At 38.7% G+C, this 25,845-nt stretch overlaps 1 protein-coding gene across 1 annotated transcript in view; it reads right to left on the reverse strand.

Moving 5' to 3' along the window:
* Positions 1 to 5,947: 5,947 nt before the first annotated feature.
* Rap1a (RAP1A, member of RAS oncogene family) overlaps positions 5,948 to 25,845 on the reverse strand; it is a 73,223-nt gene continuing 53,325 nt past the window's right edge. Inside the window, exons 3-8 of the mRNA XM_034501004.1 lie at positions 21,999 to 22,067; positions 19,164 to 19,220; positions 17,101 to 17,241; positions 14,960 to 15,103; positions 9,708 to 9,823; positions 5,948 to 6,630 (exon numbers count right to left, since the gene is read on the reverse strand). Of these exons, the coding sequence (XP_034356895.1) occupies positions 9,737 to 9,823; positions 14,960 to 15,103; positions 17,101 to 17,241; positions 19,164 to 19,220; positions 21,999 to 22,067 (498 nt within the window). The 3' untranslated portion in view covers positions 5,948 to 6,630; positions 9,708 to 9,736. The remainder of the gene's footprint in view (positions 6,631 to 9,707; positions 9,824 to 14,959; positions 15,104 to 17,100; positions 17,242 to 19,163; positions 19,221 to 21,998; positions 22,068 to 25,845) is intronic.

A 25,845-nucleotide genomic window follows, 5' to 3' on the forward strand; every position in this document is an offset into this window, starting at 1 on the left:
CCAACGTCCCGGCTTTGGACAGATACCAGTTGGGTGTGAGATCTGTGACTTGATTCTGTCTTCCTGTCTGTCCCAAGTGTCAGAGACCTAATCTTGCTCAAGTAGACACGGAACTGGCCTGATTGGCTTTGTTCCTGGCATTTCTCACCCACTTTACCCATCAAGGAGATGGGTTACTTTAAGGGTTCCAAGTTCTGGGTCTGCCTGTGCTGTTCCTGCTCAGACCGCCTTTTATTTTTCCCAGCTTGAGAGTCTTCCTGTAGGTCTTGTCTGTGCCTTGGCCTAACCCCAGTACTTACTTGGATTGGTGAGTTGCTTCTGCACATATTTTTCTTCTCCTCCAGACCTGTGACAACCTCCAAGCTAGTGACTACTCAGTATTTCTGCCTCCAATCCCGAGCACAGGGCTGCTGCCTGTGCGATCTCCACTTCCCAGGGAGCTCTGAGCTGAGCCCACCTTTAGTTTATCCTGTTTAGAAAGAGCCAGAGGCCAAGCCTTTCTTAGCTGATCCCCTCCTACTCTGCTTTTCACAGCACCAAAGTCCATTCGCCAGAAAAGAGGGGAGCCATGGCCAGTTACTGTCAGAGCAGTTAACAACAGACAGGCCCCTCTTCAAGCTGGGTACAGAACTGCCCATGGCCCACTGCTTGGATTCTCAAGCCAACTCTGTTATAATTCTGGCTGGCTGTGGAATCTACCTCACCTTCTGTTGTCACTGGGCTGCTCAGGCCCTTCAGGTGATTAGCTACTTTTCTCTCAATAGTTACTGATGAAGGATGAAGTCCCCTTTTGCCCCAGCCCCCAAATTTTCTCCCTTTCTTGCCTAGCCTCTTTCCTCCAGCCTTCTCCAGCCTTCCTGACCTGGATCACCTCCATCTACATATTTTTTTTTTTTTTTTTTTTTTTAAAACCAAACCAAACCAAACCAAACCAAACCAAACCAAACCAAACCAAACCAAACCAAACACCAAACCAAACCAAACACCAAACCAAACCAAACCAAACCAAACCAAACCAAACCAAACCAAACCCAAAACATCAACATCTGGTCCCAGACCTTCCTACTCCAGGATGTTTTCCTAATTGCCATGCTCTAATGGGAACACCAAGCCTGCTAGATCCTCCTCCCCTTATTGTGACTATTAAGGGAGGGGTGGGGTGAGCAGTGTAGCGGGGAAGGAAATTGAGAGTTGGGTGGTGAGTGCCTTCTCTACCTCCAGTCCCACCTCTGGCTGCACTCCAGGCATTGTCTCCCCACCAGGCCCTGCTTGCCAGAAAGGTAAAAGGTCCACAGGCACTTGTGTGGAAGCTGTGGGAGAGAGGTGGCCATCAGAAACTTACACAGGTGATGTGTGTGGGGTGGGTGGGTGGGTGTTGAGATTTCACTCCCTGAGCTTACACTAGACCCACTGCCACTGAGCCACCTCCTCCCTAGGCCAGGGGTTGCTGCCTCACCTGCAGTGTAAGGACAGAGAGGGAGAGCTAGCAGTTACAGTATGTCCAGAGTGTGCTGTCTGTGCTAATCTGAGGGGAACAAACCATGGCAGTGAACACAGAACTAAGGGCAAGAGCTTTTTATCCCCAATCCTCTCTGATATCTTTGACAGCCAAATTGTCAGGAGCTGGTGCTTCATAAAGGATAAATGCTGCATGTATGAGTGTTTTGTCTTCATGTAAACATGTTCACCACATATATGCAGTGCCTATCAAACTAGAAAAGGGCCAGAACCTCTGGAACTAGAGGTAGATGGTTGTGAGCTGCCATTTGGGTTCTGGCGTTTCTTCAAGAGCAACAAGTGCTCTTATGCACTGAGCCAACCCCCAGCCCACCACAGTGTTCTCCATGACATAGTATTGATTCTATGTTGTGCCTTTTGTTAAAATCCTTCCCATGAATACCACACAGGCTAATACTGATTTTCCCTGTCTGTATTCAACCCAGTGAATTCTACTATCTACAGTATTCTTCCCCTTGTTCATTCTCCTCCAGCCATGGTGACCTTGTCATTAGTCTTCCAACAGGCCCAGCACATGCTCCAGTAAGACACTTGCCCTCATCCTTTCCCCATGTGAAGACTTGCATGGGCTCACACTTTTAGTCCTTGTGCACATAACCAATACAAGGACATATATATATCTTACAGCCACTTCCTGTTGCCGTCTGTACCATACAATCTTTACAGCATTCATTGTAATGAACACATGGGGCTCTCAGCAGTTTTTTCTATCTGGATGTGTAGTACGTGTACCATGTGCACATGTGTAAGTGCATGTACCCTTGCAAATGCTTGTGAAGATCCAAGGTCAGTGTTGAGTGTCTATTGCTCTCCACTTGCATTAAGACAGGGTCTCTCATTGAACCTGGAGCCCACTGTCTGGCTAGACTTGATGGACAGCGAGTTCCTGGGAGCATCTGTCTTCACTTCCCAGTATTCACTTCCCAGGGATTACAGTTATCACTAGGCCTCACCTTTTAGATGGGTGTGTGAGTGCTAGAAATCTGAACTCAAGTCCCCGTGTTTGCATAGAAAGAACTTTGGTTACTCTCTCATTCAATTCTCCAGCACAATCTTTTGCCATTTTCTAAGGATTAAAAGTCTACAAGGGAAGAAATTTGTGTATGTTGTTGTATACTGTGAATTCAGAGAGTATAAACACAGTATCTACTGATAGGCACATAAAGATCATATACTTTTCTGCTTTGTATGCACTCCAACTGTAGTGTACAAATTTGAACATAGGTAAGAGTAAAGAAAATTACTGGAAAAAATCAGTTTGAAGTAAGAGTCACACAACTGTTTAAAATGGGAAGGTTTATTAAAATTTTTCCTTTAATGGGAACAGCCAGTCTCTTGCACAAGCAATTAGCAGTTGGACCTAGAGCTATAGTTGTCTGCTTCTTAACAAGCCCAAAGCACTTGCAACTCCCAAGTTTCCTTTGAAGACTGTTAATATCTGGAAAACAGGATCCATGTTGCCTTCCCAAAAAGGTTCTAGGCAGCCAGTTCAAAGCCTCTAGCTGTTCTTACAGAACATTTAAACATGATAAAGTTAAGAGGACTACACAGTCAATAGATTCAAGATGAAACTTCAGGAAGAGAAACCCAAAATCAACCTAAGAGCTGTACTGTATTTGCAAGAATATTCATGTTTATATTCTGAGCAACACTGATGCTAATAGCTGGGCAGTCAGACGGCTCAATGCTCACATTCATCTGCTCCTTACAAAACGGGCTCTTTCCAGACTCTGGATGAGCAAACCAAAGTATCCTTTGATTCTTGGTGTGGATGGTTGTGGGGCCACTTCACTACATATTTAGCACCGTAAATAAGCAAAGACCCAAATAAAAGTATAATTTTCCACTTATAAATTATGAGACAGTTTCTTCACATGCTGACTTCAACACGTAATTTATAAGAGCACATTTTGTTTTCTAACATCCTATGAGTATCGGTCAGGAAAGGAAACACAGTACTCATTGTTTCTTTCTGACCCTTGGCCCTAATCAAAACTCAGACATATGACTGGCAAATATTTGTTGACCTGTGAGGGAACACAGAGTAGCTATTTTAAAGTGGCTGAACTCAAGGCATACAGAATGTTTTATTACTATTCTTAAGGAGAGAAAAAAATGACTCCAATCACTTGTTTTAATGAAATAGACAAAAAAGTACATTATAACTTCAGAAAAGGAGACTGTCTTACTGAGGAGTAAAAGGGGCCTCTGATGACGGCAGATGAAGATGGCAGACCAAGGTGAGTTCAGAGCTGTCGAGAGGTGGCAGTTACATGCTATCAGCCACTGTTTCTCCAAACATTAAGAAAAAAAATACTAAATTGGCTACAGTTCATTAAGTTAATAGTATTTATACCTCCCCAAAATTTTGTGTATATTTTCTGCCTAATTAAGTTTTAAACTCCATGACTCTGTAAGAAAAAGCATGTACTTTTGCTACAATGCTGGTAGAAGCATCATGTGATACTGAAGCTCCCCCTGGTGGAGGATAGGATGATACACTTGTATTTACTGTTAATTCTAAAACTAGACTGGAGGCATCAAGTCATTAAAGTTGCTGTGGTCTACCTGGGAAAAGAAAAAAAAAAAAAAAAAGCCCTACCAATTGTGGCATCAAGCTTCCTTTAAATTAAATTGCTATCCAAAAAAACTAAAGCTATAATACTTGAAACAGCCATAAACACTACTATGTAATTTGTTCATGGATATATATCATGAGATTCAAATTAATACACTAAAGACTCTCGATGTCTTGACTATAAAAATACATCTTGCCTTCAGTCACTCTTCCCAAGATCAAGGACCTCACATCAAGACATTATCAGATAAATAAAAAGATAACCCTCTCTCTTCACAGGACACCTTTCCACGTTGCTTAGGAAGTACAGATTTCCCCTGGATAACACTGCATCCCTCTGGTTTGAATATCCCTGGGATGCCGAAAAGGTGTTTTTCTTGGGTTTTACCTTTAACTCAACGGAAGAGTATAAGATGTGTCAAAGGAACCTGATAAAATCAGTCCACACTACTGGTGAGACTGTTTTAATTTAACAAACACCCACACAACCCATGTGACACAGTATTTAGACATTTTAACTGGTTTGTGAGAGGTCTGAAATGTGAGAAGTATTTCAAAGCATAATGACTTCAGAAGTCCTTAAAATATGGTATGCCTATAATTGGTCACACAGTGATATATTCCTGTAATCCTAGCTACTTGAGATGCTGAGGCAGGAGGATCACCTGAACCCAGAAGTTTGAAGCCAGCCTGGGTAGTATAGCAAGACCCCACTTAAAAGACATACAAAGAGCCCAGCTTCTCTTGCTGGGACAATGAACCCTATCCTTCCACTTGCATCTTAGTTTTGTTGAAGGTTTTGCCCCTTAGTCACAGACATGCATAACTGGATAAAGAGAAGGGAAATGTTAAGTAGCTAAGTTTATTAAAATATCAAAAGAATACAATTTCCAATTTTTCAAACAGTATTTTTTGACATTTCTTCAGGTTGGTCAGATCTTACATTTGAAAGCTGACTTAGTAACTGAAGGGCTGTCCACACACCTGGCAAATCTCAGCAAGGCATGAACACCTTTACATCTAGTTGCAATGAGACCATATCTAGATCCCTGAGCAAAGATTTACTTTCTAGGACTGGTCTCCTTGATTTTCGGGGACAAGGCACAGGGTTTCTTAAGCTTGCAATCTGCTTTCTTCTCCTGTATGCACCTGGCCAACAGGCCATCTGCTTCCCTTCTTCATGGAGAACATACAGCAGTATCACCCTGGGTCCATGTCCTACATAAGCCCTACCTTTGTAAAATGCAACTGGGAAGGAAAAGAAAAGCACCTCTGTACAGCCAGCATGCTAATGTATCCGTCTTCACATCATTCCTCCACACTGCTCACACAGTCTAGTCACACGCCCCTTTTGTGTTCTGACTTGCAACCACTTCCCTCAAGTTCTTCCATCTACTAGAGAGCAAGTTTGGAATTTCATTTAACACTTCATTGGTGGACTCACACTGACAAATTAACAATGGCAAGGATTCCCTGGATGAAGTTACAAACTGTGCAGGATTTGCAATAGTCAAAGCCAAACCCTGATACAGTATTGAACTTATCTTTTTACATATAAAAATAATACAGAGTGGGATACTTTATTCAATAAGATACAATCTTTAAGGTCAAGAAAGAATATATAAAACTATTCTATGCCGCATGGTGCATCTTACTGTATAGTAGGAATACTCTATCTAGAGCAGGAAGAGCGGGGTCTGTTCCTACAGAGACCATCAGTTAGTGTAGTCTGCAGCCGAGTGCTCTGCCGAGTTCAGGCAGACAGGAAAAGCTACTGTTGCACTTTCAACAGTGTGGTCATAAAGGACAGGACGTACATCTATAAACAATGACAAAAAGACACAAACCAAATGAAAATGTACTAAAATTTAATCATCCATAAAAGCTGTAATTTAATCTGACAGTAAAACACAAGAAGCAATATTAGAGTTGGTTTAGTATATTATATATTTTAGCTTTGAAAGCCATAGAAATCAGTTATCCCAGTTTTCCCTATAAAAGACCCATTTTTCCAAAGCATTATGCACAAACAATTTTAATTAGAATATAATGACAGATGATATTTTCATAATTTTTAAATATAAAATGAAGTCAATGACTCAAAAAAGTTATCTGCTGCAATGAGTTTGAGAGGAGATTTCATAATCTATATCATTACAGATATAAAGTATGATGGTTCAACTTTTTAGTGCTTGCCAGGGAGAAGTCATGATAAAAACGTCAATATGAAATCATTTGATTATAGTAGTAACATCTAACATTTGAAATGCATCCATGCTCTTCTGTATAACTGTATTAGAGTCAAGTATCTTATTTCACATCTGTTATAACTGCTATTGCAAAGGAGAAATACTATGTCTTATTTCCAGGAGATATACACAGAGCAACTTTGTCTCCAGGGAACTTGTGCAAACCAATAAAGATCTAAATTCTTCACATAATATATAAAACAGGAGAAGCCTCTTCAGATTTAGTTTTTGAAGTCTGGAATGCTGGCACTTTCCAATTAGGCAACAGTTCTTCATTTCTGTGATCTGCAATATTGAAGAGACATAGACACACATAGAGTTCTCCCAGTGTCAGAAGGTGGCAGTCAATAAACAGCTATTGAATAACACACAAGTGATGACAGCCGCTGAACATTCCTAAGGAGCTGAAGTACACCAAGCTACTTCAGTAGAAGAACTACTTTACCTTCCCATTAAATATCCTCAAAAACAAGCTGAGTGTGGTGGCATGAGGGTCAGGAGTTCAAGTCCGACCTTGATTACAGTTTGAGGTACTCTGAACTGTCTCAAAAGTTCAAAGTCAAATATAAAAGACTGAGTTTACCAACAGCAATAAGTAATCAATTTTTGTCTGCTCCTGCTTTTATTACACTCAGTATTTCACATCTTATCTAACACTCTATATAAAGAGGCAGACAGTAGTATTTTATCTCATTATCTTATTTTTAAAAGCTCAACATTTGTCTACATAGACTCTCTGTGGGAAATTCAGCATTTTCTGATACCATATTAGGGACTATCACTTCTAACCCAGCCCCAGCTGGCAAGAGACAGCCAGAAAGAGCCCATATTCAAAGGCAGAAGAGTCAACAGGCTCTACTACTCAGCAGAAGCCAATTAGTTTAGAGGGCAAACTCCTGATGATTAATTTCTCTGAGGTTCTTAAAATTGGGACATTTAAGAAGTTTACATGTTTTAATACAATTCTACTTAAAGGCTATAGATATATAAGCTGCCTTCAACACTCAAATTCTCTCATTAAAGTATTGTATTTTTTTATTTAAATCTAACCTCTGTTATCTTAGAACTTTTCAGCCCTAGTCTTGCTATGTTGGCCAGGATGTTCTCAAATTCCTGGGCTCAAGTAATCCTTGTGCCTTACCCTGCTGAGCTGGGAGGGCAGGCATGTGCCACCACACTGAGCATGTGCCACCACACTGAGCTTCAGCACTTCAACTACAAGTCACATCACAACGTACTGCAAGGCGTTTTGGTTGCTAAGGCCTCTAGTATTGGGCACTATCACACAGCTATAAGGAGCTCAGGAAACTACACTTTAAATTGAATTATGTACAAGTCTAAAGATTGATGCAACTAATGTGAATGGCTTGTTTCCAGACCTAGGCAAGATTTCTTTTCTCTAAGGTAAACTTTATGCATGAATAAATTTTAAAATCACAATAGGCCAAGTGGTATCTTTTCCTTTAATATAAACTAAGAGAATATTTTCTGAGAATGCAAAGTAAAAACTCATGTTTGCCAAGGTAATGTTGTCAATAAGCCATTCAACTCCACAAGAGTAAAACAATACATTCATTACCAACTCGAGCCCTCATTTTTGTCTTTGCACCCTTCCTTACACACACACACACACACACCCCAGAAATCTTAACAAGAATCATTTTCAGGAAACTAATGATTTAAACTATTTTGATCAATCCATTTCAGTAAAAAGCCACTTGGCTCTTCAGTAACAGCAGCCACTCCGGCAGGAGCTGACCTTCCAAACTGACCACTTGAGACAATCTCTATGCTTTTCCTCTGTTCTACTTTTCCCTTAAAACGGGTTGCAGTTACTCAACTGTTTTCTTTAAGAGAGACAGTTATTCATCTCTGTCTCTAAGGAGTACAAATCAGCTCACTGGGAGCTTGGAAAGCAGGAATCTACTAAACAGGGCCCTGAGGTCGACAGGAGTTAGTGTCACTGGCTCTCGAGTTAGAAGAGTCCATGTTCTTCTCCTGATTCCATCAAGTTTAGTTACAATCACATAATTAGCCTCAGACTACATCATACATCTGACCCATGAAAGCATTTTGTTTGGGGTTAATAGCTGACAAAGAAGAAACATCAGAGGATTTAAATATGTAATTAAAGGAATTCTTACCTGACTGGCAGTACAAATGCTGACATGAATTTCTTAATGAAAGCTGAGATGCTACCTGAAGTCAACTACTACTGATGCAGACTTGCAAAGTGTTTGTTGGAGAGTCACTCACTCTTGAGAAGAACTGACAAACAGATCTACAATGATATGCTACCACACATCAGACAGAATGGCTCAGGTTTAAAAACCTGAAAATACCAATCTTGGGGAGGATGTGGAAGTCATGAATTGCTGGTGCATGTCCCTGGTACAACACTTAAAGCACCCCTATGTATAGCATATGAGCTGGCCATTATGTTGCTAGACACATACATGTGAGTAAATTATGCATACAGCTACAAACTATATATTTTGCTTGTTTTAGTTTAAAGTCAGAGTCTCATATGGCTCTGACTGGTCTGACTTTGCTACGTAAGGGATGCTGGCTTTGAACTAGACGTCTAATCTTCCCACCTCGTTCTCTGTCTGGTATAATAATAGGTGTGAGCTGCTAGGCTAGGCTCAGTATTATCCATACTAACTCCTCAAAAGTACCTCAACAGCAAAATACCTTAGTCAAATAATTAACTATTGTCATAAAATAAGCTAGGGCTGGAGAGATAGCTAAATGGTTAAGAACACTGGCTATGCTTCCAGAAGACCCAGGTTCAATTCCCAGCACCCACATGGCAGCTCACAGCTATCTGTAACTCCAATTCCAGGGGACCTGACACCCTTACACAGACACACATACAGGCAAAACAACAACAACAACAACAACAACCACCAAACAAACAAACAAAAAAAAACAATCAATGCTCATAAAATAAAAATAAATTAAAAATAAACCACTGATTATATATATATAAAAATAAAAACAAACATGGATACTTCTAAAAAAACATATCTCTGGGTGAAAGATGGCAGACATACGCAGTATGTTTTTGCTTATGCTAAGTTCACAGAGGAGAGAACAGACAGCGATACTGGGTAAATGCTCTTCCCAGCCTCTAGCACTCTTTGTCAAATACCCACTCTGTGGCAGGTGTTGGCAATATGGTGGTGAGCAAATCACACGTGGTCCTCACTCTGAGCTTAGACTCTCCTGGGGAGGAGACAAACCATCCAACAGACACAGGTATCTCTACAACTGCACATGTACAGCTGTAGAAACTTAGAAATACAGAGAGTGGGTACAGGGGAGATGAGGATGGCGTCAGTTTTGCTTAAGCATCTCACCTGGCTCAGAGCTGCTGCTGACTTCAGGTCTAGAGCAGCAGACATGATTTCTTTTTAGGCTTCTTCTTTTCCACTGGTGTTTTCCTATTTATCTGTCTGACCAGGTCATAAAATATCTAGGTAAAAACAACAATAAAAGATACTGACTGTTTGTTCCACAGAATGATTTTGAAAATACTAAGCATTATTCTGCCATTAGATCTATGCTTTACTGTTATCTTCTGAAGTCAAGTTTCTTAGCTTCCCAAGCTAACTCAGAGTAAAGCAGGACTTAGTTATTCATGACTAAGGATATGTACCTGCTCTCAGACAGTTAATAGTCAATTTAAAAAATCAAGTAGTGAGCACTTAAAATTATAATTAAAATTATTGCACCAACATTAGAGCAATAACAGCAAAGCACTCCATTCCCCTCAGTTTTCCTAGATCTAAGTAATAGCACTTTGTCGCTTTTACTTTACTGGTTGTTACCTTTCTCTCCAAACACATTTGCTTTTGAACCACATGACAGTGACATGGATCCTTAAAGGGCTAAACATCTATCTCTTGAATATACTTTTGTGGTAACCTAAATACAATGCTGATAATAGTGCTGGAGAGATGGCTCAGCAGTTAAGAGAACTGACTGCTCTTGCAGAGGTCCAAAGTTCAACTCCCAGCAACCACATAATGCTGTTACAGCCATCTGTAATGGGATCTGATGCCCTCTTCTGGTGTGTCTGCGCGACGGTGTACTCACATATATAAAATGAATGAATCAAAAAAAAAAAAAAAAACCTGATCACAGTAAGATATTTAAGCATCAATACATTTCTTTGTATTATCTTGAATGTAAACTCCAATTTTATCAGTTATCATAACAAGGCTTCTATCGGGACCCACACTGCATTCTGTCCTTGATACTGTAGCATCTATTTGTCTGTCTCTTATTTGCTTATCTGTTTGAGGTGGGGCCTCATTTCAAGCCCAGGCTGTTTGTTCCAAACTAACTATTACTCAGGCTGGCCTTGAACTCTGCTGCTTCTCTTGCCTCCATCTCCCAAGTGCTGGGATGATAGATGCACACTACCTCATAAACTGCTTTTAGCTTTTAAAACTGAAAATAGTTCTTTGGTCTTTGTCTTTCAGGGTTTTTTGTTTTCTAAAAATAAAGTCTAATAAATGTATATAGAATTTAATCTTTATTTGACGATGATGTACATCTTAGGCTGGGACAGGTAACCCAAGATCAAGTCCATGGCGTCCACCCACTATGGAATTATTGTTGTTTTTTGATTGTTGTTTAAGGCAGGGTCTCACTATGCAGCCCTGGCTGGCCTAAAACTCACTCTGTAGACAGACTGGTCTTGAACTTACAAGGTCCATTTGCTCTACCTCCTTAGTGCTGGGATTAAAAGTGTGCACCTACATGGTCAAAGCAAATAATACTATAGACAGGAATAACCCACTAATCCTTGATTTGAAGTGACAAAGAGTACAGTCATAACTGTGGAGATTCATCTTTATGTTTATATGTAGCTTTACCATGTTAAGTATTCCAGTGTTTTAAAACAAATCTGGTTCTTTGCTAAGAATGCAAGCACTCATTTATAATGGGCTGGGATGAAGGTAAAGGCCCTGAGCATCCTCATCTGAATACCTGTTTTGCAGAACTGGCTTTAAGGAGTACAATAGGGATGAACTGGCAATATTTTCAACACATGCCAAACAAACTGTGTCGAAGGCAAATTTTCTTATTTTGCTTCTATTTTTGCAGTGTTGGGGACAGAACTTAGGCCTTGCTTATGCAGGCAAACACTCAACAGCTGAGTTATATCTTTAGCTAAATGATTTTAATAAATGTGGTTTTATTAGAGAATGAACTTAACAGTTTTTAGTGATTTATTTTTTTTACTTTCCATTTATCTATCTGTGTGGGTGCATGTGGAGTCTAGCATGTCGGATCAGCCGCAACTGGACGTATAGAAAGTTGTGAGCCATGGGCGCTGGACCTGAACTCATGGCCTTTCATAAAGCCTTATGAGCTCTTAACCACAGAGCCATCTCTCCAGCCCAGGCATGCCTTTGATCCAAGGATACACATAGTAAAATACATCAGAGCAAAGAAATGTGGTTTCCATAAGTACGTGGCAAAATGTTAACAACCAGTCAATCTAAATAAAGAATAAACAGTATTTTTCTGGTTCTTTTAAGTAAATTTCAAAAGCAAGATATTTTAACATCATTGATTACATTTATTTCTTTTATTATTGTTTGTAGTAGTGGGGAACTAAACCCACAGCCTGTGCATGCCAGGTGCATCCTCCACCACTGAACTATAGTCTAGTCTGTGTATTCTTTTTAAAGATGAGAGAGAAAAACAAACTACATTTCTTTAAGATTAAAATCATCTGTTACTTTTTGAAATGGCTCAGAGATTATAAGACTAAACTGTTGAAAATAAAAAAGAACAGATTCATTACAAAGCTATAAATATATTCTTTTTGTTCCCTCCATCTAATCCTTATTTTCTAAAATCATTCCACTTTCTACAACTGTATTTCTAAATGTTGAAAACTATAACATTTATAAGCAAATTGGTAGCTGTTTTCCTAACTCTGAAACCTTCGAGAACTTAATATGAATCATGAAAAAGCTCTCATTGTTGTGCAAGGCTTAACATGCAAGCTATAATACAAAGTAACAAAAAGATAAACCAGAACAGTAAATTAATGAAACACACACCCAGTTCCTACTTCAGTTTCTTCCTACCAGCCAACTTCCAGCTTCTGGCACACATAAAGACAGGTAACTAATTGTTTGCAGTATTATTCTAAATTACATCTTTGGAAAACAATGCCTACCTCACAGCAGCAGGTGATTCAGTGATGAGGGCAAGTTCGAACTATAATATTTGGTTAGAAATGCTGAAAGTTCCCAGCCTAGGTTCGTCCTCATCTCTCTGAACTATAGAAAAATCTAGAGGGAACACAGAATAGAGTTTCTCAACCCCTCTCCCATTCCTAATTGGGACTTCTTTATTCCAATCATTACTCCAGCCTCAGCAAAGAACAAGAAATTTGGGGCTAAGATTGAGGTATTTCCAGTGCACTGATTGCTACTTGTAGAATAGAGAGAATTAGAGGGCTCTGGCCAAGCACTGTGTCCTTGTCTGTTTGCAAATTTAAAGTCAAGAGCTAAATCTTGTGAAATTATTATTCCCCTATCTTCATGCATTCAGAAACCATACAAGCATTAGAACAGCAGCTTGAGCTGTCTGAAAACCCATGAACTATCCAAGAATTCTGCAGCTGAATTATTAGGTTATGAAGAGTGAGATCTTAAAAAAATACCTCAAATTATACTCTCATTTCTACCATGTAGTCTGTGTGGTTTCTCAAAGAAGTAGAGACTATTATGATGACTATTATGGCATTTTATATTGTTTTTTAAACCACTATGTAAAGCTTGAACAAGACTACTGTGAATAAGTCAATTCTGCTGCATTAGAAACTGCAACCTGGGAGGTCTAATAGCCTGTGTAGGTTTCCACATTAAAGATAAAAGAAGAGGAATACTTACTTTCTCCCTACTAAACTCTGGCTCCTACAGGGAGAGGTCTTGTGTGATGGACTCTGGTCCAACTCAGCCCTGTACATTTGATGAACTTGGAAGGTGGAGAGCAGTGAGGATGACAGACACCGTAAGGAATCAGATTCCAAAGGCCAACCATGTTTCATAAGGTGACACTGCACTACAACTCTATGACCCAGGGGCATTCACCAACTGTAATGTAGTCTTCATTAATATATTGTTAGCTCACTTTAGTTAGGGTCTTGTGATATATAGCGCAGGCTGGCCTAGAACTCACTGTCCAGCGTTGGCCTCCAGACTGTTGGGATTACAAGTGTGTACCACCATATCTGGGTTCTTTTCTTGCTCACTCATTTTTTTTTTTTTTCAAAAAAAAAATACTATATTAAACATTAAAATTTTATTACAGCCATCTATTTAAAAAAAAAAAAAACCTCTAGGAAATTCTAATTCTATAACAAGGGAGAATGAGTGACAGCTGTCAACTTCTCATTGACCTGGCAGTGAATAACAATTAACTGTATAGCAGCACTCAGTAGGACTGGTTCCCTAACTAGGATGTAAACCTCTTAAGAGCTGAAATAATTCTGTCTGGATGACTGGCACTTGGATACAGAATAAAGAGCTAGGCATACAACAGGTACTCAATGTGTTTGCCAGATAAGTGGAATTAAAAAATTTTGTATTTATTAAAAGCGGTTTCACCTAAAAAAAAAAAATCAAGCTTTAGCATTCTTGATTATGTATAAGAAACAGAATGTGTAGTAAGCTGAATTTTTCCCCTTTCCAGGTGTTTAAAATAGTATTCTACAAGTACAGTCTGGAAAAGTGACTTACAAGACCAGAGGCCAGAGAGGAACAGAAGTACAATCCCAGCTTTGGTGAGCAAGCCCTCTCTTACTCTCACCTGTGCTCAGGTACCTGCAATGCTATAATAGTAAGTGCATCAGCCAGAGAAGAGGACAGGGGCTTACTTTGTCTTTCTGCCCCATTTATTGCAAATGCTTTTGATAAAGTTCCAAAAGCAAAAGGACTCTCCTGGGTTCACCTGATTGGTGGTAGCAATTTGGGAAATGAACTAAATTTTTAGGAGCTTGGTCAACTATTGTCTCTTTAAAATGAGGCACACAGCCTATTTGCAAAGCCTTCTGGAGCACAGTTAGGATCTTAAAATAGCGAAGTGCTTAAATTAGCCATGTGCATCCAGACTACCAGCCTGAAAGGACCAAGTGGTCTGATTTACATGTCCATTTACACAAAGACCCCACACTTAGGCATGCATCGAAAGTGAGCAAGAATCAACAATCAGATTCTATGATGGCATTTTATAACAAAGGCTCATTATAATGGCAACTTTTAATTTTTTGTACTTTTCTATTGGACTTTACCACCTACTTATATTCATCTGGATAGGTAACTTATAATAAAAGGTGTTGGGTCAAGTTTCACATGCTAGTTTTAGCATATCACTTAAAAGTCTTAGCAAGATTTTATATGCAGCCTGTGGAATAAGGTAACATTAGGTGTCTACACTGCAACTCTAAGAGAATGATGTCATGGAACACAAGGAACACAGTGTCTAGAAATTACCATCTTCTACACGGTGATAAAACTGAGGTTGTTATCTTTTTTTGAAAATAAAAGGCACTTGTTCATACTGTCCAGTGGTTTCAGGTTACCTCGTTAACGTTGATCTTTGACTTTGCAGAAGATTCTAAAAAGGCACAGTTACACCACTGTCTTGCTAAATTCTGGCCTTGTTCTTTGCCAACTACCCGCTCATCTTCCAGGTCACATTTATTGCCAACCAAAATCATTGGAACCTGCAGGAAGGAAAAACCATCAAATGAAAGACATATTCATGACTTACCCTCTCATGACAAATGAGTAATTACCTGCTACTAACTGAAGCCCAGCAGCTTACAAGTGTATGCCTCACTACGTGATGAAAGGTGCTGTGTGCTGTGGTTGCTCAGGAAGGAGGCGAATGGAGGGGGAAAGAGGGGCCAACAACAGTGAAGAACTCCTACTAGAGTCACACACCAAAATATTTTAAAGACTATGATTCCATTTTTTCTTAATATAGTGTGTGAATGTTATGCACATGAATGTTATTCATGTGTGGTGCCTGGGGAGGTCAAAGGAGCTACAGAGGGCTGTGAGCTGCCATGTGGGTGCTGAGGATTGAACCCTGGTCCTTTGGGAGAGCAGCAAGTGCTAACTACTGAACCATCTCTCCATCCCTTAATGATCCTAAAATTCTCATGTGATCACTACAAAGAGCTTAATCTCAAGTAGAAGACGGAAGGGAATGGGACTCCCTGCCATGGAGCCAACAGTGTGCTCACCTGCCCTAAGTGATTTAAGTGCTTCATCTCCAGGTCTAATACATGCCAAACATGGTGACAAGACAAAAGACTATCAGCAGCTGCTACTTCTATGTTTAGCATTAGACTCGAAGGCTCTTTAGGTGAGATATTAAGGAGAATTAAGAATAAAAACAGGGGTTGGAGCCTGGCCAAGAGCACTTGCTGCTCTTTCAGAGGACCTGAGTTCAGTTTCCAACACTCCCATCAGATGGCTCACAATCACCTGTAACTCCAGCTCCAGGGAATCTAACGTCCTCTTTTCACCTCCCTGGGCACCCCTTGTCAAGTGGAATACATATAAGAAGCTGAGTCTTTCCTTTTACTCCATACCACAGATGTTTGACTATCTTTAACACAACATCCTATTCCCAATAAAACATACAGCTAACAAACTGTTATGTTTCTCAGCTAAAAGTTCAGAGAACAAAGCCAGGAGGTTGTAAGGCAATGGTACTACACAAAAGAAAGAATGTTAGGGACCTGGTGAACCTTTTACCCAAAACAGGTTACATTAAACTGTCTAGGCATCTTCAACTCCATCTTTTTTCTTTTATTGATGGAATAAAGGAGATTAACATTATCAGAACTCACTGACATGTATGTAACTCAATGAAAACAGAACTCACTGGGTAAATCAATCCAAAGAAAGGAGGACAACTATTCATTCAAGGCACTCATGGAGTCATATGGCACAAATTCCTCCTCCAACAATGTTATTAAGGCTAAGGTCCTGAGTAGCTGAATATGCTCCCATTAGAAAACACGCATGCGCGCACGTGTGCGCGCACACACACACACACACACACACACACAACCAGGAAGGTGTAACTGAAATTTTCTATCTTAATTTATATAATCCAAAAGGAATTTTCCCATAACCTCAAGTTGATGCAAACATATAAAAACATATTTTTTATTATTATTATTATTATTATTATTATTATTATTATTATTATTATTATTTTACAAAGGTAAGAATAACAACAAAGGGAACATGTGCCTATAATCCCAGCACTTAGAAGGTGGAGACAGAAAGGTTAAGTCCTAAGGCCTGCCTAGGTTATATAGCAAGATACTGTGTTAAAACAGCAAAGCAACCCATAGAACATGTATGCAAAGAATTTCAGAAACAGTAACACCCATCTTATGGCTCTCTGGAAATGAAAGCTTGAGCCCCACACCTTCCTTCTTCTGTGACGTTTCTGACTCCTCATCTCTACTGTACTTTTTATCCGCATGGTAAAACAAGTGTCACTCTGCCACACACATGCTCATTCTCTAAACAGCTCAGCACATAACTAACAGGTTCATTTTGAAGGCTGAAACTTATTTTCAGGGGCTCTTTTTGATGTATGCTAGATACCTTCCAAACCTTCTACTGATGAGAAGCAGACACTTTTATTTGGCTATAAAGAAATAGCAATATGTTTTATAGAGAGAAAAATACTTACATCTTCTGTGTCTTTGACCCGTAAAATCTGTTCTCTCAAGTCTTGTAAGTCATTAAATGTAGACTGAGCTGTAATTGAATAAACTAGTGCAAACCCTTGGCCATTTTTCATATACAAATCCCTCATTGCTGTAAATTGCTCCTATAATTAAAAAAAATAATTATAAATATAAATGCATTCTGAATGTATGCTGTAATAATATTAAACAGAACAATCTTAAATAAGGACCTACGTTTAAATTACATATTGTCCTAAGATTTCATGCTAGTTTCTAGAAACTGAGGTGAATGTCTATGTTTGCTGATGCAATTCCTTTACTATATAAAGCTGAGTTTATTTTGTTTGGAAGATTTATATATGATCACCACTCAAATAGAAACAATCCAAGATGCAAATCTAGTACTGAGTTATACTCATCCAGCAAGGACAAATAGGTACATTACCAACCCTAGATCAGACTCTTTTGAAAAGAGCTTTTTTTTTTGTATTTTTCTTGCTCCCTGAATTTCAAATTCTTAGAAACAACCCAAGGACAGCACAGTGATTGTTCTCTTCAGAGTCACGACTGTCAACATCAGTCACAGCCTCACTAGATACAGTGACTATTTTTTTAAGAGTTACTAACCATTAACTTGGTCACAGTCATACCAGATTAAATGTTTTCTGTTTCCTTGAAACTCACTTTCTCTTCTTTAGAGAAATCATTATTGTATGTTATAGCCATAGATAACAATACAGAATGTCTAAAAAGTCCTTAAACTTTGTATATAGTATTAAGAAGGCATATATAGCAGAATATTAAAAATGCATTCTTTTTGTGCCCTCTTTATTACTAAACATACAAACCCACAAAGCTTTATAAACTTTCTTTCTTTGACTTGCCGTTTCCCATTGTCACCACCTCCATTCTGATTACTATATCCAAAGTAGTTCTAGATATTCCAGCCTGGCTGCTGCACTCGATCTGTTACTGCAAGATGTCAGCTGAGCTAACACTCATCCATATCCCATCCTTCAAGTTTAGTCTTTCATACATTTTTTCTGGATTTTTCAATTATAGACTTTCTTTCTTTCTTTTTCTTTCTTTCTTTTTTTTTTTTTTTTTCAAGACAGGGTTTCTCTGTGTAAGCCTGGCTTTCCTGGAACTCACTCTGTAGACCAGGCTGGCCTCGAAGTCAGAAATCTGGCTGCCTCTGCCTCCCAAGTGCTGGGATTAAAGGCGTGTGCCACCACTGCCAGGCTAATTATAGACTTTATTAGAAATTCTAGCACTAGTATGCTTTCCATGTTCTCTTGAGATTAGGTCTCTGCTACTTATTAATCAACAGTGTAAATACTGTACTTCTACAGTCAGTTATGGTTCTTATTGAGAATCCCAACCTCCTTCCTAAGGACATTCTACAAGACTTATCAACAACTGTTTCAGCAGGAGGTATGTTGGTCAACACAAAAGTTTCTCAAGGAATGTACACAAAGATAAACAAAAATAAAATGTAACATTACAGAGAAAAAGAATTTTTCTTTTTCTGTTTTTTGGGGTTGTGGGCTGGGATGTGGAATAGAAGGGGAAGGTACTTATAGGTAACAGGAGAGCAAGGAGGATGAAGTTATCATGTGTTCTTATAACATGTCCCAGGCAGAGATCAATAAATATCCAGGGCCCAAGGAGAACCACAGTGTTTGAGAAGCTAGAGCAATCAGTTAACTAGAGGGCTAAGGAGAGTGGGACTAGGCAGGGGATACCTATCTTAACTATGATTCTGAACTTAAATACCTTAACAAAAAGTACTCATAGCATATATCTTAGTTCAATATAAGACTGTCATCCCACCTCCTTCCCCCAAAAAGACCCTTTAGATTCTTCAGGTGAATAGAATACATAACTCAATTATAATATGTGCGCCTCAAGCATATCACAAAACAATTTTATAAAGAAAATATATAAAGGATTATACTTAAAGAATTACAAAAATCAGAGTAATTACTTTACACGGAGAATTATTTAGATAAGAAATCATCCTCACTGACTAAAACCTGTTAAAGGAGAAGAAAGGAATCCTTACTGTTCCTGCAGTGTCCAGGATCTCCAGCATACACTGTTGGCAATCCACTTCAACTTGCTGTGAGAGACCAAAGAAGAAAAAAATGAAAAAGCAACATCAATGTTTTCCCTTTACCCCTTCAAAGCACTTATTAACAACTACTGAGTATTGTTCTACTTGGTACCACAATAAAGAACAGGGGCTTTCAAGCACACTAGCAGTATTCCAAAGGCCAAGATGATTAAAGTTGTGTATGGATATTCTCTGCTATAATGACACTCATTTGTTCTTATTGGAAGGCAAAAGAGCAGGTTTTGTAATTTAAGAAAAACGGTACATACAGTTCTAACAGAAAAAAAAACTAACAGAAAAACATGAAGATGATATTTTTGATGAAGATAAAATCACACACACACACACACACACACACACACACACACACACACACACACAAAAATCTTCATGGGAAACAGAATTAAAGAGCCCAAGCTGCGTGTAGGTTTACCCATAATCTCAGCACTGGGGAGGCTGAAGCAGGAAGAGTTCTTTATGGTACTGTGGGGTGACATTGAAAGACACTATTTCCAACAAAAGGTCAGATTTCACTCTACCATCCTAAATGGGTCAAAATGTATGCAAAAATATTTCGAGGAATAGAAACGTTCTCAATTTAATATATACAAGTTGTTAAAATTTTGCTAAAATATTCACAAAATCTGCAACAAGAACTCAAAAATGTTAAACAACAATGAGCTATTTATTTCTTAAGAATGTACACATTTCTTAAGAGTTTAAGGGGCTTTTTAGGAAAAAAAAACTGTAAAAAGTAAAATATAAACATACCAATTCTATTTCCCCAGTCTCTAAAAGAAGACTGGCCTAAAGAAAGTTATCAATTATCAACTCTGTGGATTATTTTTATAGAAGGGACTGAGAAAAATCACTCCTTCAGCATGCCTAGGGACAACTCTTGCTTTATAGTTAGACTCTTAACTAGCAATTTATTTGGAAGAAATTTCAGTAGAGCGACACCTTCTCCTAAAAATAAATCCATCACTCTCCAGGCTCTTTTGACCCTGGCCTCCCTGCCAGTGTTGAGAGGAGTGTCTCTGGGGGTCACAAGCTCATCACCCACCCTGAGTGGGGCAAACAGTTAACAGGCCTGCAGTTTCATAGTATTTACAGCTCAATTGTGTTAATTTGGAAGAGAATGAGATCATTCTGCCAGTACATCCGAAAAAGCTTAATTCAACGAAAATTACAGTGCTATCAAAGAAACAGATAACCAACAAAGCAATCCTTTCCTCTCTGTATTGACAATTCTAGAATTTTGGTTTCTTAAAAAACAAACAAAACAAAACAAAACAAAACAAAACAAAACAAAACAAAACAAAAAAACCCACAGAAATATAAGGATGGGTGTTCAGTTTTAATCCCAGGTGCAGGGATGTGGGGCTGCTTTGGACTGTTCATAGCAGCTGACCATGATTTGCCTCATGCTCTAGCAGAGGCATGCTTTTGCCGGCTGCAGTTAGTTTCTGAAATTGTGTGATATTTAAAATTCTGGTAACTTTTCAGAGGATACATAAATGCTAGGGCCCCAAGAAGCGATGTTGGTGGTTGTTGGTCGTTTAAGGAGCTGGTTGCAGTTTGTTAGCAACTGTGGTCAAAGAGGAAACAAATGGAAAGAAATCAGGGATTTCTCCCTCCCTCCTCCCACTGTCTCTTCTTTCTCCTCTATTCTTATTTCTCTCCTATCCAGTGTTAAGGGGTAAAACTGGGGGATAAAATAAAGGGTGGGAAAAAAGGAACCCACAAAGCAGCAGAGACCAGCCACATCTCTCTGGTGAGATGTGGGCTTAATCTTTGGGAGAAGGGGTAACTCTGGCTCTTTTATGATATTTTGTTATACTACCCTAACCCTGGATACTTAAGAAAATAAAATCATGAAAACTTTTCATAGTTCTACCTAGTCTTATAATAGAACATATTTTTGTCAAGATCAACTATTTTGCTTCTTTTAAAAATACATTTTAGTCTTTCCCTAAATTAATTCCTTCCTTTCTTTCCTTTCTCCCTTTCTTTTTCCTTCCTTTCTTTCCCTCCCTCCCTCCCTCCTAATAAAGATAGTGTCTTTGTATACTAGGTTGTCCCTGAACTTGTAGAGCTCTCCCTGCCTGTTTCCTAGGAGCTGGGATTAAATGTATGTACCACCATGCCTGATCCAACTTCACTTCTTTAAGATAATTTTGAATTCACCACAAAATTAGGGAAAAATAGAGATTTCCCACATTATCTATGCCTATACTATATACGGCTTTCTTCTCTCTCTTATCAATACCCTGCAGCAGAGTGGAAATTTGTCACATCAATGAAGCTACAATAACACACAGTTTGTATTGCAGTTACTTTTACTATTGTACGTCCCTCAGATTCTGAGAAACATAACAGGTACTCCCATATACCATTACACAGTTTTTGAATACTTTTGATAGTCTAAAAGTAAATATTCCTTACATTTTCTATAAACCAAATAAAAAAAAATCATGAATAATTTCAATCATAATAGTAGGTTTTGTTAACAAGCAGGAGTTAAGAATATGCCTATTATTCACTTATAATATTTTCCTAAACTTCCCACTGGGAAAATGTACACAGCAGCCGCAGCAGCAGCACATGGAGTGCTCCCTTTCGGGAGCAGTATCCAGTGAGGCATGCTTTATCCAGGTGAAACGTCTAAAACAAGCACAGGCACATTTCTATTATTTCTCAAAACTATTTAAAAAAGCAATTCCATGACCAAGTTTGAAAGTTTTAAGGGTTACTCCCACATGCACACATTGTTTTGCATTTTACCTTTCTGTAGGAATCTTCTATCGTTGGGTCATATTTTTCAACAAAAATTCCCTGAACAAATTGAACTGTCTGAGAGGACAAAACAAACAAATCGAGGTTAAAGACTTGAAAGAAAAATCAAATGTTCTTAAGTGTTATTTAACATTAAAAATTGTAAGGAAGTGCATGCTGACAGGAGCCTGATGTAGCTGTCTCCTTAGAGGTCTGCCAGAGTCTGACATATACAGAGGTGAATGTTCACAGCCAACCATTGAACCGATCATGGGGTTCCCAATGGAGAAGTTAGAGAGAAGACTGAAGGAGCTGAAGGGGTTTGTGGCCCCTTGGGGAGAGCAACAATACCAGCCAACCAGAGCTCCCAGGGTCTAAACCACCAGCCTGGGAGCACATAGGGAGGAACCCATGGCTCCAGCTGCCTATGTAGGGGAAGATGGCCTTGTCGGGTGGGAGAGGAAGTCCTTGGTCTCATGAAAGCTGGATGCCCCAGTGTGGGGGAATTTGTGGATGGGAAGGTGGGAGTGGGTGGGTGGGGGCACATCATCATAGAAGCAGGAGGAGGGGAATGGGATAGGGGGTTTCTGGGTGGGGGAAATGGGGAAAGGGGATCACATCTGAAATGTAAATAAAATATCCAATAAAAAATTATTTCAAAAAAAAGTGTAAATGGAATTGTGTTGAAATTCTGCATAAAAACAAATATAAATCATCAGTATTATAACCAGTAAGAAAGCATACATAAACTAAGAACACATTTATTACAAAAAGAGATGGTCATATGAAAAACTTGTCAATAGTGCTATTACACTGCTTAACCATGCATGATTACATTACATTTTAAAATATAGGGATATAGACAGCAAGATTATATAGCTCGTTAAAAAATATGTAACTTCCTCTCTAAAAGGAAAGAAACAAAAGTTCTAAATGTTTATATCCTTTAAACTGTAAGAAAGAATTAAGGGAATTTAATGTTACTGAATATCTGTTTGCTTCAATTTTAGATTATAATCATACTAAGTTTCACTTGTACCCCAGAAATACTTCTCATTTGCCAGCTGAACTTATATCATCTGATTCTTTTTTTTTTTTTTTAAGATTTATTGATTGATTGACTGATTGATTGATTGTATATGAGTGTTTTATCTGCATGCCAGGAACTGAACTCTACCTCTGGAATATAGCCAGTGCTCTTAACCACTGAGCCATCTCTCCAGCACCATCTTTCTGATTCTTAAGTCTTACTTTTTCCAAATTTTTTGTTGAGTATAAGCTTTTGTGGTAGGATCTGATGATTTTTTAAATTTCCTCAGTTTTTGTTGTTATGTCTCCCTTTTCAGTTCTAATTTTATTAATTTGGATACTGTCTCTGTGCCCTCTGGTGTGTCTGGCTAAGGGTTTATCTATCTTGCTGATTTTCTCAAAGAACCAGCTCCTGGTTTTGTTCATACTTTGTATAGTTCTTTTTGTTTCTATTTGGCTGATTTCAGCCCTGAGTTTGATTATTTCCTGCCTTCTACTCCTCTTGGGAGTATTTACTTCTTTTTGTTCTAGAGCTTTCAGGTGTGTTGTCAAGTTGCTAGTGTATGTGCTCCCCAGTATTTCCCCTTAGCACTGCTTTCATTGTGTCCCATAAGTTTTGGTATGACGAGCCTTCATTTTCATTAAATTCTAAAAATGTTTTAATTTCTTTCTTTATTTATTCTTTGACCAAGTCATCATTGAGTAGAGTGTTCAGATATGAATTCAGTATAACCCATAGTTTCAGGAATCAACTGAGAGCCTTGGGACATCCAGATTAGGGAGAATGACATACTTTCATCTGTAGTATACTGAATGAACATATCTGAATGTATACTACAAAGAACATTTATCATTCACTAAATGGCAAGTACAGATAATAATTCTGAAATACATCCTAGGCAGTTTTAAAAGTGTCTTGAATATCCCTGTCTATAAACAAAGGCAAATATGCAGATTAAGGTCATCTACACTTAAATTATTTAAAGGAACTTCAGTATATAATCATGGTAAAATTTTTAATCATAGTCTCCCTCTTTTCATTCCTCTGTTTTGAGGATACAACCCAGGACCCCAGACATGCTAGGCAAACATTCCACCATGGTACTGTGTCTTAAAACTGTGTGCAGAGACTAGAAGACACTGAGTGTCCTGCTCTATCACTCCTATGTATGTATTCAAACATAGTACAAGAGACCTTCCTCTATGTTGGATATTTCAATCTAGCTATCTATCCTCTAACAGTTGACACCTATTCAGGACTCAGTTCTGGGCTCTTCTCTCCTATTCTCTCCCTGGACAATTCTGTTTGCACCTCTGGAATTTAATTTATTTCTTTATCCTATTACCATTCTTGTTTCCATCTACCCAACCTATTTACAACAACAGTCCATGTATTTCATAGTTCCTTCTTCTCAGCATTTCTAACTTTTTAAAAGACATTTCAATCTTATTTGTATGTATTTTGTTAATGAGTACGAGCCCACAGTGGCCAGAAGGGCACAGGTCCCTGTGGGGCTGAGTAGGAGCTAGTTAATTGGGGTTCTGACAACTGAACTTAAGTTCCCTTCAAGAACAGTGTTTTCTTTTAAGTGTTCAGTCATCTCTCAAAGCCTGATACCTACAGCTTTTTGAAAAAACAAACATAAATGGTAGCCTAAATAGTACCTTTCTTCCCTATACATCCTCCATCTTAGATATCATAGGTCAGTACATACAAAACACCCATATACATACATACATAAATAAATAAATAAATCTTTAAAAAAAAGTCCAGAGAGAAATTGCTGGACTGAAAGCTATATATAAATCCAAGTGTTGTGGTACACATTTGTAATTCTAGCACTTGGGGAACTGAGGCAGGAGGATTATCAAGTTCAAAGCCAGCCTGGGCTAACACTGAGACCCTTTCTTCCCCTCCCCCAAATTACATGTATTTAAAAACTCATTTCCACAGAAATGTTAATTTATATCCCTAACAGGCTAACAGTAATGGAACTCTCATGAAATTAAATATGATCGACATTGATGGAAATTAATATCGTATCACAAGTCCCTTTTAAACTCTTAAAAGATTCATTTGTGTATTTGATGTATTTTACTTTAGCAACTTGAGTATATTTTAAGTATCAGACTTTGCATTTTTATTTCTTCACTCTTACACCCCACTCCTCAGTCCAGCAGTCAGTTTCAGGTCTCCTCCTGTTTAATCTTCAAGCATCTACATGTCTCTTCTTCACTAGCATGCCCCTAATCAAGCACCTAACCAATCTAGTGGACTTAACTAGCTCCCAACTTTCTCCCACTCTTCTAAATGACAGAGGTTAAGTCTACTTGTTAAATGAAACATATGGCTAACTCACCTGCTTCCCAGCACCCCAAGAAACCCTACATAGGCATGTTTAAGTCACATGAACCCCCACCTTCCTGTCATCTCACTTTCCTCCCACTTACTCATGCCTAGCTATTCTGGCCTTTCCTGCAGTTGTCAAAGCTAAGGGCCACTTGCCAGTCTCTCCTTTAAAAGTCTGAATTTTTCTTTCAGAGTATCAAGTAGCTCTTTGATTGTATATTATTACATCTACTTTTCTGCTATATTGTGAGCTCCATGAGAGACTTTTTATCTGCTGCTGTGATCCCAGAGGCTGGCATGGTACCTCATATATGCAAAAAGTAACTTTCATTCCATGTAAGCTTGGAGTCAGGTAAAGGAGAATCTACTCTGAGACAATTTATAACACTTTCCCCCAATGGAATATACATTTTCCTGACAGTAAAAATTACATTCCATTTTGAATCATAAATACTGGTGGCCAGTAAGTAGCTAGCA

Source organism: Arvicanthis niloticus, chromosome 4 (genome assembly GCF_011762505.2).
Source record: "Arvicanthis niloticus isolate mArvNil1 chromosome 4, mArvNil1.pat.X, whole genome shotgun sequence".
In the NCBI taxonomy this organism is placed as follows: domain Eukaryota; kingdom Metazoa; phylum Chordata; class Mammalia; order Rodentia; family Muridae; genus Arvicanthis; species Arvicanthis niloticus.